Source organism: Diceros bicornis, chromosome 6 (genome assembly GCF_020826845.1).
Source record: "Diceros bicornis minor isolate mBicDic1 chromosome 6, mDicBic1.mat.cur, whole genome shotgun sequence".
Lineage (NCBI taxonomy): Eukaryota > Metazoa > Chordata > Mammalia > Perissodactyla > Rhinocerotidae > Diceros > Diceros bicornis.
Genome location: NC_080745.1, coordinates 84,401,140 through 84,416,286, shown reverse-complemented (window position 1 = coordinate 84,416,286; position 15,147 = coordinate 84,401,140). Strand labels below are relative to the sequence as shown.

Below are 15,147 nucleotides of genomic sequence, written 5' to 3'. Positions count from 1 at the left end.
GTATTTTAGAATCTTTTAGTTTGAGAACCAATAACACGCCATGGTGTAGATAGTTAGAAGAGATGGTTAACAGAGAGTTTATTTTGAGAAAGTCAAGGAACCTTGTTAATTTTTTGTTTGTTCTTCTGGCCTCACCAAGAGTGGGATTGCCAGACGCACATAAACCCCATTTGATCCCCCTCAACGATGGCTGTGGGAAACTAAGGTCACAGATGGTGAGTGGTAGAACCACGTCTCTCGTCTCCAAGTCCAGCGCTCGTCCTGCCCAACTGCAGGAGCCTCGATCAACAAACGTGCACCGCGTGCCCATGACGTTGCCAGCCTGTGGTTGTGTCCTGGGGAACCAAAGAGACCTGGGGAAGGAGAAGGACCCTGGGGGACTAGACAACCACGATTCTAACCCCCTTACAGTGTGAATAAGTGGGATCTTAGTACTGTCCACCAGACGTCAGGGCCCTGCGGTGCCTCCCGCGCCGGCCCGGAGGCGCTCTAACCACTGCGCGCGCGCCGCGCCCAGCCGCCGGCCTCCCGCCACAGGCGTCGCTGTGCGCTCGCGCGGCCTGGAGCCGCGTTCCGCAGGGAGCAGGCGCTCGCGCCGAGCAGAGGTTTCAGTTTCTGGCGCGAACTTCCGCCGTTCCGAAGTTGCACGGCGAATTGGCGCGATGTCGGGGGACAGCAACGGCCGCCGGTCCGAGGGCAGGGGCCGGGGTCGCGACCCACACCGGGACCGCACGCGCTCTCGCTCCCGCTCGCGGTCCCCGCTGTCGCCCGTGTCCCGCCGCGGCTCCGCGCCCGAGCGCAGGGAGGCCCCGGAGCGCCCGAGCTTGGAGGAGGCAGAGCCGTCGGATTCCGGGGACGAGCTGGTGGACCCGGCCAGCTTGGAGGCGGAGACCGACCACGGCCTGTGCCGCCAGATCCGCCATCAGTACCGGGCGCTCATCAACTCGGTCCAACGTAAGGCGGGGCGCGGGGCGGCGCGGGCCGGGCGGGCGGGGGCAGGTGCCGGGCGCAGGCCCCGCGCGGCCCGGTGGTCAGCGGCGCCCGAGGCCAGCCGCGCCGCCCGGCCGCGCCTCGATTGGCTCACAGAGTGCTCCCCCTCCGTCGTGTCGATCGAGCTGCGCGACCTTGGCGGGGGCGCGCAGGGCCCCGAGGGGCAGGACGGCGCGGCTGGAGGCCAGGCGCAGTGGGCGACTCGCCCGAGCCCAGACGGCCAGGAAGGGGGAGAGGCGGGACGCGGTCCCCGGGCTCCCATCCTTGCATTCAGCAGGTCCCCAGCGTGTGGTCGCCGGCCCAGCAGCGGCAGCGGCGCCCGGGAACTGTGAGAAATGTAAATCCTCGGACCACACCCCAGACCTACCCAGTCTGAAACTGGGGGTGGCCCGCCCATCTGTTGTTGGCCCTCCAGGGGCTTCTGTGGCTTGCCGAGTTTGAGATCCACTGTTAGGAGGGGAGCCCTTTGGGTGAAGGTTTGAGGGAGCCGGGTCATGCTATTTAAGGCGTACGGTCACCTTTCTCTTTCCGTGCGGTTTGGTTAACAAAGATAAAGATATTTGGCCTTCCTGCAGGTGGTCACTTTGTCAACTTGTCAGTGAATGTCGAGCGCATTTCCCAAAGCTTGTATTTTTTTAAATAGAAAACCGAGAGGATATACTGAATGCCAGCGACAAATTGACAGAGGTCCTTGAAGAGGCTAACACTCTGTTTAATGGAGGTAATTCATTTTATGTATGGAAGCTTTTTGTTATAAGTTTCAGGATCATTTTAATTAGTTTTATATAAGAGCTAAATTATTGACATCAAACAGTTCCCACGTTTATAATAGTGCTTGGATAGTTTTGGAACCTTTCACTATAGTGATAATACTGGCTTCCCATTCCCTAAGCATAGCCTAAGGCTTCATGGCAAATCCTGGAGGCTGTGATCTGTTTTAACAACTCCCCAGGTGGTTCTATTGCTTGTTGAGGTTTGCGAACTTGCATGTGTTTTTATCTTTCTGTTGTATTTACTGCTATATCCCCAAGATATATTTGTTGAATGGATGAATTAAAGAACTGAGCTGGTCTCTGACATCCTGTTTCTTTCCTGTCCTCCTCCCAATCTCCCCCACCCCCCACCCCAGCTCCTTGCTTTTAGTCCACCTATATAACCCAGTGGGGGTGGCCATGTCTACAAGTGGACTTGTAGGTCTCCACTCAGGGCTCAATGTGTGTGTGTGTGTGTGTGTGTGTGTGTGTGTGTGTGAGTGAGAGAGAGAGAAATCTCAGAGCACTGAGCTCTAGACCATGGTGGGGGGGCTTTGAAAAGTAATCTTGGTTTGAATTAAAAGCAGCAGCAGTGTTAGTGGTAGCAGCAGTCTGTTGGATGACAGAGGACAAGTCAGGGCTACCCTCTGATGTGGGCACTGGGTCACAGAGCCCTAGGGCAAGTCCCCAGACCACTTTTCCCTCTGGGCCCTCTCTAACAGTTATGTGGGAACAGAAAGGGGGAATGCAGACAAAATGCAACAGTAAAGAAGAGTCATCAGAACTTGCCCGACCACAATTCCTCATGTTCTTTGAGGACCAGAACCTTTATTTCTAGTCATTCCCTAGTGTGCCTAATGGTTTAGATGTTGTCCCCTTTTAGCATTTTTCTGTCTGTATGCTCTCAGACATGGGTCTGCCTTGCTCTGACCACAGCCTCCTTACCATTCCCCACCTTGGTCTACCACATTTGCTAAATCTCGTCAAAAGCTTCCAGAACTGAGCCTTTCCGTTTCACCTGGTTACATTCCTCCTCTACCCTCTTTAGCTTTTCTTCTCTCCCATGCCTGGATCCCCAGTCAGTCTCTTCGGGGTTACTCTTGCCTCATTCACTCCCATGACGTCTTACTGTGCATCTTATCAGTTCTTGATCCACACGTCATTTCCCCCTCAGCTATTTCCACTGTGCTGACTTGGTTACCTCTTTAAGACAAAATGATTCACTCAGCTGGACTCCAGGAGTTGGTCAGCAAACACAGAATTCTAGATCCTTGGCATTCATGGATTTGATAGTCTTCATTTTAACCCGTTAGAGGCCTTAAAGGCACTCGTGACAGAGATGTGCACTTTTCTCATGTAAGTGCAGCAAGGCTAATGGGTGAGGGAGATCTAGAAGAGCCCAGGAGTGAGTCTCCTGCAGCTGCCTCTGCTTTGTTCTCTCACTCAGTGTCACTTCCACAGTAACTCTCCAAAATAAAATTGAGGAAAAAAATGATGTATAAAAACAAAAACTGGAGTCAACAAGTTCACCAGCTGAGGAGTGTTCAGGAAATCAGTGATTCAAATGAAATGGCCTCGAGGAGCAAGCCAGGCATCGGCATTTCTGCATTTGAACTTGGCCGTGTTCGTCTCTTCTTGGCTTCCTTTTCACCTTTGCAGGTGTTCCCAGAGCACTTTTTCACACTCCCTGTTCCCTACGGAATCTGATTAAGCCCAGTCCCCTCAGCCCTGCCTGTTTCGTCCAGTGGACCCTTCCCTCATCTCCCCAAACTTCATCCTCGGTTTTCCTGCCCCATTCCCTCTGTCTCCTTTTATTTAAATCTTGTTCTCTCAACAGCTTATCTTAAATCCCCTATCCTCTATCAAACGTTTTCCATCATCCATCCTCAGAGGTCACTGCCCTGCTGCCTGTAGACTGCATTTGGTGGTGCTGGTGCTGCCATGCGGAGGTGTGAGTCTCCTGCTGTCCACCCAGCACAGAACCATTATTTCAGTTGAGGCTTATTGCTGGTCAGCAAACCACCATGCCAAGCACAGCGCCTTACAAGTAGAGGGCAGTCAGTTGGCCTTACCTCAGCACGGGTGGTGATAGTGACTAGGATGGGTTCCTGGAGTCAAAGGGAAAAGCCAGTGTTAGAGATGATAGAGGTTTTGTTAAACTGGGGTTAGAAGAGATTGTGGTTCGGTTCACAGGAGTAGGAACACTGGAGACAGAGCTGGCTTTGAGGAAGACTGGTCAGCGTTGATTCCAGATTTTGGTGAGTTGGGCAGGGGAGTCAGTTTTTAGAGGGAGATGGGTATGTTTGAGATTTTTTTTTTGAGCCAATGGGAAATGCCGAGTAAGTACGTAGTTGGAAATTTAGGGAAAATACCTGTGGATGTGTGTTCTGTAATTAGTGTGTTTTCCTTCTTTTTTGACTAGTGTCCAGAGCAAGAGAAGCAGTCCTCGATGCCCATTTTCTTGTTCTGGCTTCAGATTTGGGCAAAGAGAAAGCAAAGCAGCTGCGTTCTGATCTGAACTCGTTCGACATGTTAAGATACGTTGAAACTCTAGTAAGTTCAAAGCTACAGAATCTTAATAAAAAAATGTTTTGTCTGCCACATATTGTATAATTATCTCCTTTGCTTATATCCATATGTAAATGGGTTTCCGCTTCACTTCACTGTTGGTCTCAGATTCCTCCAGAGAGATCTTACCAAACTAAACAGATGACAGTAGAGCTGTGTGGTGGAATTTAGGGTGGGAGCTCAGAGCAGTGTGAACATCTCTTAGCTTTCTAAGACTCTGGGTGCTATGTTTATTTACAAATGGCCATTTTTTCCTGAACTGTCAGTTCATAAGTGTTCCAGTGACCTGGGACCTTTGTCCTAAGCTGGGCAAAAGCCCACCCTGCAGGTAGCAGAGCTCAGCTGACGATGAGTTGAGCCTGGTGGAGGGGACATGTTTTGGTCTATCTTTGAGGATATTTCAGAACCATACAGATATGATTGGAATTTTGCTTTTTTGAGTTTTTGTTGTTGTTGTTTTATTTACCTTTCTTTGCCCCTTAATAAGTTTGAATGTTTGTTTCCTGAAATTTTTAAAACTTTTCCTTGATGGATTTACCAAAAAAAGCACAGTGATACTGACCTCATATCTTACTCTGTTGGCTTTTTTTTCTTGGTTCTACTCTGAGCCAATCTCTGTCCTAGCATTGCTGCTAGGACGTTGAATTTCTGACTGGATGTTTGTTAAATGGTTATTGAAATGATTTAGTATCATGAGGTCTGACCAGAAAAATTCATTATCTTGTAAAGGTATGAGGCAGATGAGATTTTTGTTGTTTTTAAAACCTTAAAAATTTTAAAATTTAAATTTGACTTACTTAAATTTAAAACCTTAAAATTTTCTTTTTTTTTTTTAACTTTTTTTATTGTGAAGTATAATGCATTTAGAAAAATGGACACTAATGTACAGCTCAGTAAATAAAGTAACCATATACTGGGTTATTTTTTTTAAAATTACTTTTATTTATCAGGGTAAATTCTGTACTTTAAATAACATATCAAAATAAATTCCAGAAGTCTTAAAGCATTCAGTGTAAAACCTAAATTAATAGCTGTCTAGACTCTGGGTGGGAAGACCTTTCCAAGTATAACACTAAGTATAGAGACTATAAAGAAAAGATTGATAGATTTGACCAGACAAAAGCTGAAACGTCCTCCGACAAGCGTGTTGTAGCATGGGGCAGCAGGGCAACTGAAAGGAGCTGACCACACCTCTCTGACTGGGTTCTCGTAGCCTCTCTTTTCTTCAAAGTTCGATTACCTTTAATAGGGCTTTTTGATTATTGTTTATATATGATATTACCATTTTAATTTGATAACTCTTAGGCATTTTATAATGTAATAAGTGTATTTTCATAAAAGTAAATTTAATATACATTTTCTATAAGACAGTGTGAGATAAGAGAATTATTAGACTTCCGCCAACTCCTCCCAGGAAGGCAATTTTAAGATGAACGATTCTCTCTCTGATGCTAGGCCACTGCTCTCTGGATATACTGAGACACAACCTGACTAGATGTCTCTAGGAGTTTGGCTGAAGATGAAAATCTGAAAGCCAGCTAAACTTCCCTATTCTGTCTTAGAATTTTTGATTTGGGATGTGATTTTATATTTTTATGGTAGTAGTTTTCCTAATACTTTAGAAAATGAACTACTTGTGATCCAGAAATCCCCAGTGGGCTTAGTTCTTTTGGCATACCTAAACCCTTCAGCCTGCCAATGGGCTAGAGCAGGGTTTCTCAGCCTTGGCACTGTGGACATTTTGGGCGGGGTGAGTCTTTGCTGTGGGGACCTGTACTGTGTGTTGTAGGATGTTGAGCAGTATCCTGGCCGCTACCCACTAGATGCCAGAAGCACCCCCCTGCCCAGTTGTGACAACCAAAATGTCTCCAGATATTGCCAAAAGACCCCTGGGGGACAAAATTATGCTGGTTGAGAACCATTGATCTAGATCATCTCACTTTCTCACCAAAAGGTTCTAAGTGCATTGAAGGATATTTTCTGCCAAAAAGAAGTTACCTTTGAAAACAGGAATTTGTATATAAAATTATCTTTATAATAAGAAATTTAGCCAACATGTTAGGACACTGAAAACTGGCTTGCCTCTGGTCTGTTAAAGTTTAGCGATACGGATTGTTGGATGTGGTGAGTGATTGCTCATGGCTTAACTGGGGTTTTTGTTTCCCTTCATTTTTGTAGCTGACACATATGGGTGTAAATCCGCTAGAAGCTGAAGAACTCATCCGTGATGAAGATAGTTCTGATTTTGAATTCATAGTCTATGACTCCTGGAAAATATCAGGCCAAACAGCAGAAAACATCTTTAATAAAACCCATACATTCCATTTTCTGTAAGATTATTTTAAAAATCCGACAGACCAGCCATTTGTAAACCTTAAATTGTTTTTTATTGTAGGGACAAAAATTATTTGGTATTATAGAAGTGACGATCATGATGCCATTGTTTGGAGACTTTCTAAACTTTGATTCAAAAGCTCATGAAATCTTGATGTGGATGGAACCTCATCCTGCTTAATTTAAGCAGGAAAGGCCATGGGCCAGAACCTCCTTACCAAGGTGCTCTGCTGGCTACTTTGCTTTCTAGCATGTGAGACTTTGGGTCTGTGGCATAAAGTTGGGCTTTGTTTTATCATCTTTAAAATCCTTATCATGTAGGAGGATGATACCTCCTATGGATGGTATCTTAAGATTCTACCAATGTATGTAAAGTGCCATTTATTATAAGTCCCTGTTGGATGATCACTGACCTATATTTGAAGACTACTTGAGTCACTGTCACATAAACTGCCAGTTCATTTTTTGGATACAACTCTAATTTTGAAAAGTTTTTCTTTATACTCAAATCAAACTGGCTTCTGTCTTAATTTCCTAGCTCAGTCCTATGGAAAAACTAAGAACAGCTCTTACTGGTTCTTTCGTAAGACAGCCTCACACACACTGGTCCTGTGCCTCAGTAGACACTTCCTCTAGGGTAACCAACCAAGTTGTTTCCTCCGTAAGTGGTATAGTTCCTGGGCATTTGTCTGTTCTGATTCACCCTTCTAAACCTCCTGAGATGGTTAGCATCTCAGTTAGAAGGCTTGGGAGATGCAGATGTAGTAGGTCTGTGGTGTGGGGCCAGGCATCTGTTTTTAACAAGCCTTTGGGTAACTCAGGTGCCCAGAACCACTGTATATATTATAGCATAAAGATGAAACTTCTTTATTATAAGATAAAGTCCAAAGCTTTGTTTTTTGCTGTTGAGTTCTAGGCTGTGTCATAAATCCTAGGATCTAAAGATAGCCTTTTGTGGTGTGACTTATTAAACTTTATCTCATCATCCAGCCCCACTTCCAGCTACAGTGAATGACTTACAACTTTGTGCCCTTGCACTTGCTGTTCCCTTGGTCTACAATGTCCTTTCCCCCATCTTTTTCCATCCGGTAAGATGTACTTGTACATAGGTTCCAACTTGGAAGCCCCCAGTAACTTCCCCAGACAGGTATCAGTATAGGATCAGATTTCCCAACCAGATCACTCCTGTGTCTGGGTAGATATCTCTGCCCAAATGCTCACACAGCACTTGAGTAACACTCTATTACAGCACTATAGGATCTACCATATTATGCTGAAATGGATCTGTGTGCGTGAATATACATCTGGCCATCTACACTGTATACTTTGATCTCCACATAGGTCCATATTCTCAGAGGCCTTGATCTACATGACACATCTATTACTGTAGCTTGAGTCTACATTAGGGCTTTTTTGGGGGAGTGGAGTGCAGGAAGTCCAAAAGGGAAAGGAATCCCAAGGCCTTTGCTTGACCTGTAATCCTAAAACAGGTGTGTTCTGTAGTCCCAGGCTGTGAGCCTTCACCCTAGCTCCCCTAGTCCAAAAGCTTTTAACTCCAGTGGAGCTGTTTGTTCCCTTTCCCCACAATTTCATCCTTCCCCTGATCTCTGAAGTTGGCTTTGCAAAATAGTAGGCTAGCTGGGAAGACCACAAGCATATTCACTGGCTTACTGTTCAGAGCAAAATATGAAGGTGTTGGAGGAGGTATCTGTGGTTGAGTAAAGAAACACAAAGGGAGCAGAAAGGATGTCACAAACCTGACAAGAGTCTTGGTCTGATGTCAGCTCTTATCGCTGATGCCTAGTCTGAATTTGACTATGCCATGGCAACTGCTTTCAGATAGTGAAATTTGTTTAAAAAACAGAAAAAGACATGAAAGCATATTTCTCATTAGGTTGGGTTCAATACAAGGAGAGTTCCCTGTGCCAAAGCCACGAGCCAATCGTCCAAGAAAAGTTCCTATGATAGAACAACATAAGGAAATGCCTTCCCAGGTTTGTTTTTTTAAATGTTGCTTTGCAAAATACCTAAAGTTAAAATAGCCGTTAATATAATGTACATGCAATTGGGCCATCTTTTCTAAGCTTTCGAGTCTGGAGTCAGGTTCGGTCACTTAAATGTTTAGCCTTTTAAACATTTTATTGGATTGACCACTTGTCTTAGTTTTAACTCATTTCTGTAGTTTGGATCAGTTCTAAACCAGGGTTTCTCAACCTCAGCACTATCAACATTTGGGGCTGGTAATTCTTTGTTGTGAGGGGCTGTCTTGTGCACTGTAGGATGCTTAGCAGCATCCTTGGCCTCTTCCTACTTGATGCCAGGGGCATCCCTCCTCCCCAAGTTGTAAAAACCAAATATTGGCACACGTCCCCAGGGGGGCAAAATCACTCCCAGTTGAGAACCACTGTTCTTTTTTTGTCTCCTGAGGAAGATTTGCCCTGAGCTAACATCTGTTGCCAATCCTCTTTTTTTTGCTTGAAGAACATTAGCCCTGAGCTAACATCTGTGCCAGTCTTCCTCTATTTTGTATATGGGACACTGCCACAGCATGGCTGGTGAGTGGAGTAGGTCCGTGCCCAGGATATGAACCTGCAAACGCGGGCCACTGAAGCAGAGTGTGTGAAATTTTAACCACTCGGCCATGGGGCCGGGCCTGAGAATCACTGTTCTAAACTGCCCTTTCTGCATTGTGCTATTTTATGTTCAATGTGAAAATGCTTGATTTGGTAATGTTACTCTTCTATTAAAAAATTAATATAAAAATGTTACTGAAACTAGAAATTTTTTTTTTTTTGGTGAGGAAGATTGGCGCTGAGCTAACATCTGTCTCAGTGTTCCTCTATTTTGTACGTGGGACGCTGCCACAGCATGGCTTGATGAGTGGTATGTAGGTCCACACCCAGGATCTGAACCCGCAAACCCCAGGCCGCCGAAGTGGAGCACGGGAACTTAACCACTACACTACCAGGCCAGCCCCTAGAAAATCTTCTTAACTATAAATTTTAAGATGAGAATAAAAACTGCTAGCAATCCCCAATAAAAGACATTTAGAGGAGTTTGGGTGTATAAGAGAGCAGAAAAGGTTAACAGGCAGGCAAGTAGGTCAGTCTGCTTGATAACGACTTTATATTTTCAGCTAAAAAGAATGGAAGAATCTCATCAAGAAGCAACAGAAAAAGAAGTAGAAAGAATCTTGGGATTGTTGCAAACATATTTTCGAGAAGATCGTAAGTATGGTAGAAGTTCAAAATGGAGCACTTTATATTTATCAGATGTGTCACTTTCAGAGAGAACTTATTTTTATTTAAAAGGCATTTTCAGGTATATGTAATGTTTGAATCATTTTGATTTTTTCTTGGCATATGTATTTAATGAGGCGTCTCCCCTTTAGAAATTCCATGTGAGAACGTTGGTGAAGTAACTTTTCATTGTTATTTTTAAAAGATGGGGTACTTTTCTGTTACAAAGGAAAAGAAGCCATAAAAGTGAGAAAAGTAAAAAGTCAAGTACCTATTCCACCTCTCCTCACTCCCCAGAGGTAGCCACTTGTAAAACGTGTATATTTTCAGATTATCTTATGTTTATGTTGGTCATATAAATATATACATAAGTAGTTGGGATTTCTTGTATTTTTAAATGCTTTCTTCAAAGCTAATCGTAATACACACATTCTTCTGCAACATGACTTTTCCCATGTGGTCATTCTTCATATCAATACGTATAGGTCCCCCTTATTGTTTTCAGTGATTCCCACTGTATGGCTTGTCATAAATACATTTAGCAAATCCTCTATTAGTGGATGAGTAAGTTCTTTGTAGCATTTTACTCTTGTATAAACTGCTGAGGTGAAAAATCTTGTAGACAGCTTTGTGCACGTGCACTAATACTCCTGTAGGACACCTTTTGGAGGAACATTGCAGGTCGGCACACATTTTTAACAGACGTGCCACATTGCCCTCCAGCAGGGTTGTATCGACTGACACTCCCACAGCAGGATGAGTCCCATTTCCTTTCTCTGGCTGACACTAGAGAGTATTGGTCTTATTGATAAGCAAAATCATTTTTCCTGTTTTGAAGAATTTCTTCCTCTTTTGTCCATAGCTGATACTCCTATGTCCTTCTTTGACTTTGTGGTTGATCCACATTCTTTCCCCCGCACAGTGGAGAACATCTTTCACGTTTCCTTCATTATAAGGGTAAGATTTAAGATTATGTCTCATTGCTTTTATACACTTTTAAAAGGATAAATAATAAAAGCTATAGATAGGAGCTGGCAAAGGTATCTGTCCTAACCAGTATGTATTTTAGACCCATTGTGGTAAAACATTAATTGACATGTAGGCAGAAGAAACGAGCTAAAACAAGAAACAAGTTGTGTGCTTGTTTTTATGTTTTAGAAATTACGTAGTGAAAGAATTGGCAAAATTTGAATATGGAACTATAGATTAAATAACTATATGGTATAAATGTTAAATTTCCTGGATTTGATAGTTTTCATGTTATGTAAGAGAATATTCTTGTTCTCAAGAAGTGGACACTGAGGCCTCAGGGAAAAGGGGCAGGTTGCCTATCATTTACTGTCTCATAAAAATTAATAATATAATATATATAGAGAGGGATAATGATAAAGTAAATTTGGCAAAGCTCGGTCAATTGGTGAAGCTGAGTGAAGGATATTATAAGAAGTCTTTACAGTAGTCTTGTAACTCTTTAAGTTTGAAATTATTTCAAAATAGAAGGTTCAAAAAAATGTACTATGGAAATCTGCTTTAGACTATCTTTAGTCATGTATCAGGTTGCATTCCTGCACATGTAAGATGAATTTAATTTTAACCTTATCTTAGATAAAAATCTTGTGTTGACCAAAATATTTTCCCAGAAATGATAACAAAGGCATATTTTGTCAACAGTAAATGATACAATTATGCATAATAAAATGTGGAGTATTCACAAATATGTATGAATCACTTAAAGAGGCAAAACAGAGATCTCAGGATAGAAGATGTGTCTGGACAAAAAAGCTGATTAGAAACCTGATAGATACCCCAGGTAAAGAAAGATATTAGAGAAGTCTTGTCCATATAATCTCCTCATTATTGTTGTGGTACATTTTGATTGTCTGAAATACAGAATTTTCTAATTAAGTAATTTTTTTCATCCAATGGCTATAGGTTTTGAATCTAAATTTTAGTCTTCTAAAATCATGTTTGTGTTTTAGGATGGTTTTGCAAGAATAAGACTTGACCAAGACCGACTGCCAATCATAGGTAAATGATACTACATTCAGAAAAATTACTTTTAGAGAAAACATATTTGTTTTTAGAGTTTATGTAAATTAAGTTTACATAAGTTTATGTTTATGTAAATTAAGTCTTGTAAATTTAGAGTTTATGTAAATTAAGAGTATGTAAATTAATGGAGTTTATGTAAATTAAGTTGAATGTAAATTGAGTTTTCATTTTAGGTAACAAACTTTTACAATGCTGTGTCTTGCTCAACTGAAAATACTGAAAACGTGGTCATAGTTTAAAATCAATAAATTCATTTATGTCATTGACTCAGCATCTACTGCTATAAAGATTAATAAAAAATAATATAATTTCTCTCAAATTTTAATATAGAAAGTTCGTAATTACAGTTATTTTTGTAGTTTCCTTCTTTCTAACTATTTTTCTCTGAAGCCAGCTCCTTCTCCTCTCCCTGAGAGAATCTTTAATTCTTAGTTAATAATTTCATACTCTCCATTACTCTTTTCCTTCTGAGGTCTCCGGTGGAGAATGAAGTATTTCATTGCCCTTCTTGTTACTTTAAAAGTTCTCAATTTCATATTGGACTCACTAGGGCTTAGCTGGTGCAGAGATGTTCAAATGATTAGAGCGTGTTACTCTACTACAACAACTCGATGCCTGAAATCCTAATAAGTATGTCATAAGTACCTTCTTGATACAGGTTTCATTTCTGTTATCAGCTTCTGTTCAGCTTACCTCTTCTGATTTGATAACCTTTGACAACTTTGTCTTTCAACAGAGCCTGTTAATATTAACGAAGAAAATGAGGGCATTGACCAGAACACCCAAATTAGGAATCAAGGAATTATAGCTTTGAGTTATCGAGACTGGGAGGTAAAGCTCTGCATGTTGCCCCTGGGTAGTTCTGTGTCCGATGTCATTTTGTGTAAACCCGGTGCCCACATGTTCTTTGTTCTCTGCCAGGAGATTGTGAAGACCTTTGAGATCTCGGAGCCTGTGATTCCTTCAGGCCAGAGCCAGCAGAGGCTGAGTGCTGATGCCAGCTGAAGGTAACATTTTCTGTGGGATAGTGCACATTTTTATTAAACTTTACTTGGCATTCCAAACCATCTTACTTTTTCACATTTTGGTGAAATTTGGATTTTGCCTCCCTCTAGTGCCCCATTCTTAGAACTGTGTGTGCTGATGAGAAAGGCAGACCAGGACCTAGTGGTTGCAAATTCCCTTCTTTGGAGTGATTACTTTGGTGTTCTTAAGATGTGCAGTTGACAGAGGCAGAGCAGGAGTTTGTTCTTGGTTTGGCTTCCCCCCCCCAAAAAACTGATAAATTAGATAAGTGGAAATTTGAATCCTCCCATCTGTTTTGTTCGCTGTCCCACTAGATTTGCTGGTTTTATACGTACAAAGCAGAAAAGGAGAATTAGGACAGAATTACCTTGGAATGATATTAGTAAATGGGCATTTCTGAAATTTGAGTTAGGCTATGAAATAATTCTTCATTTTTATGAAGGAGAATATTGTTATAAGGAAATCTTAGTAATGATCTGGCATTCTGTACTACAAACAGCTATGGATGGGAATCAGGAGACCTGGATTCTGTTGGCCTTGCCCCTTACTCTAAAACATTGGGCAAGTCACTTGATCTCACTCAGCTTCATTTTCCTTATCTGGAAATATATCTATAAAATGGGGGGATTTTGAATTAGATAATTGCTAAGGTTTTTTGTTTTTAGCTCAGATTTTCTATGGTTTTGAGATTAAAATCAGCTTTTTAGTACTTAATGTCTACTCTTAATATGTGCCTTAATTAATTGAGCTTCTTTTTTCCTAAGATAATTGAGGGAAAGTGAATAGATATAAGATATATAATGTGGGTTAACCTGGGCCCTACTCACTGAGGAAGGACTAGTTGTTAGATTTCATTTATGTATATTAAATGAAATTTTGATTTATCATTTATAAACTGTTAACCAGCTATTTTTTTCCTCCTTTTTTAGGACTCGGATGGATAGTGAAATCCAAAAAGGAAAGCAGTGTGTATTGTATATATTGTATGATTAAACATTTTTAAAGACAGATTGTTTTTAGTAAAATGTAGCTTTTGATAGTTAATGAATTTGTCATGGTTGTCTTTGATTAAAGGAAATTCACTGCCATATTCACAAATAATTGTAGTTACTCTTTATTTTCCCATCACGGGAGAGTTTCTCCTTTCCCCATTCCTGTCCCACTGAAAGTTTTTTAGTTAGGTTGTTACTGGTTTATGGATCATTATGGTTCTTTTTATATCTCTTTAGCTGTAAAGTTAGCTAGTCAAGTCAAGAAATTACGGTTGGGTTGAACCATATGCAATTGTTTTTGTAGGTAAAACATGTCACATATCAGCAATTTCATATGGTTCAGCCTATGATTTACACACAAGAAAGTATTCAATCCTCTGCCAAGCCAGGCTGGACTACCTTCCCAGCAACACCAGCCCTGGATGCATTTCACCAGCAGTCTTCTGTTTGTACCCAAGGGCTGCTGATTGCCACAGAGGAAACCATATAACGGTGGAGTAGTGCGACTCCCATGCTTCTCATCTGTGCTGGGCCTTCAGGTCTGTCGATGTTTTCTGAGTCCCTAGTTGGTTCCTTTTCCCACTCCCCAACTTTCTACATCGATCCTTTCTTATTCCTTCCTTCTGGTGTCAGGCGGTCGAGATGTCTCTTCTGTGGAAGGCTCTGGATTCTAGCTCTTCCTGCATCCTCAGGTCTCTGCTCTGTCAGTCATCCCCTCTCTGTCTCTAGTGCTTTCCCTTCAACCATGCTCATTTCTCATCTTAAAAAAGCATTGTGACCCTTCTCAAGTTACTGTTCTCTCTCTTCTTTAAATAAGTATCACATGCTGTCTCCCCTTTTGTCAGTCCTGAAACCATGCAGTGTAGCACCTCCTTTCTCATCGTTCTGCTGAGGCTATTTTATGCCAAATTTATTAGCAATTCTTTTGCAAACTTAAATCCAATGGATAAATGCTGTGCATTTGACACTTGAAAATGTACTCCTTGAAAACTGTACATCCTTATGTCCGATGCTTTCCCTGGTTCCCCTTCCACCGTCTTACTCTCATGATTTATACTACATCTGTATCCTGAACATTCCCAAAACTTTATTTGACTAACTTCTCTAAAAAGCTATAGATACATGTAACTAATGGCTTCTTGGGCAACATATGGGCTGTTTTAAACATATGTATAATTCAGCCCCCAAATCTGT

General features: G+C 42.0%; 1 protein-coding gene across 2 annotated transcripts; it reads left to right on the top strand.

The window, feature by feature from the left end:
• The first annotated feature begins 603 nt into the window (after positions 1-603).
• On the top strand, positions 604-14,049 carry NSMCE4A (NSE4 homolog A, SMC5-SMC6 complex component). 2 transcript variants are annotated; one of them, XM_058544168.1, is made up of 11 exons: positions 607-954; positions 1,634-1,711; positions 4,165-4,295; positions 6,489-6,640; positions 8,539-8,638; positions 9,781-9,871; positions 10,746-10,840; positions 11,863-11,911; positions 12,672-12,766; positions 12,857-12,942; positions 13,891-14,049. In XM_058544168.1, the coding sequence occupies exons 1-10, from the start codon at positions 663-665 to the stop codon at positions 12,938-12,940; spliced, it is 1,167 nt and encodes a 388-aa protein (XP_058400151.1). In that variant the 5' UTR covers positions 607-662; the 3' UTR covers positions 12,941-12,942; positions 13,891-14,049. The 2 variants fall into 2 exon arrangements, with proteins under 2 accessions (XP_058400152.1, XP_058400151.1); XM_058544169.1 differs by lacking the exons at positions 6,489-6,640; positions 8,539-8,638 and having other exon boundaries at positions 604-954.
• The last annotated feature ends 1,098 nt before the right edge of the window (positions 14,050-15,147 follow it).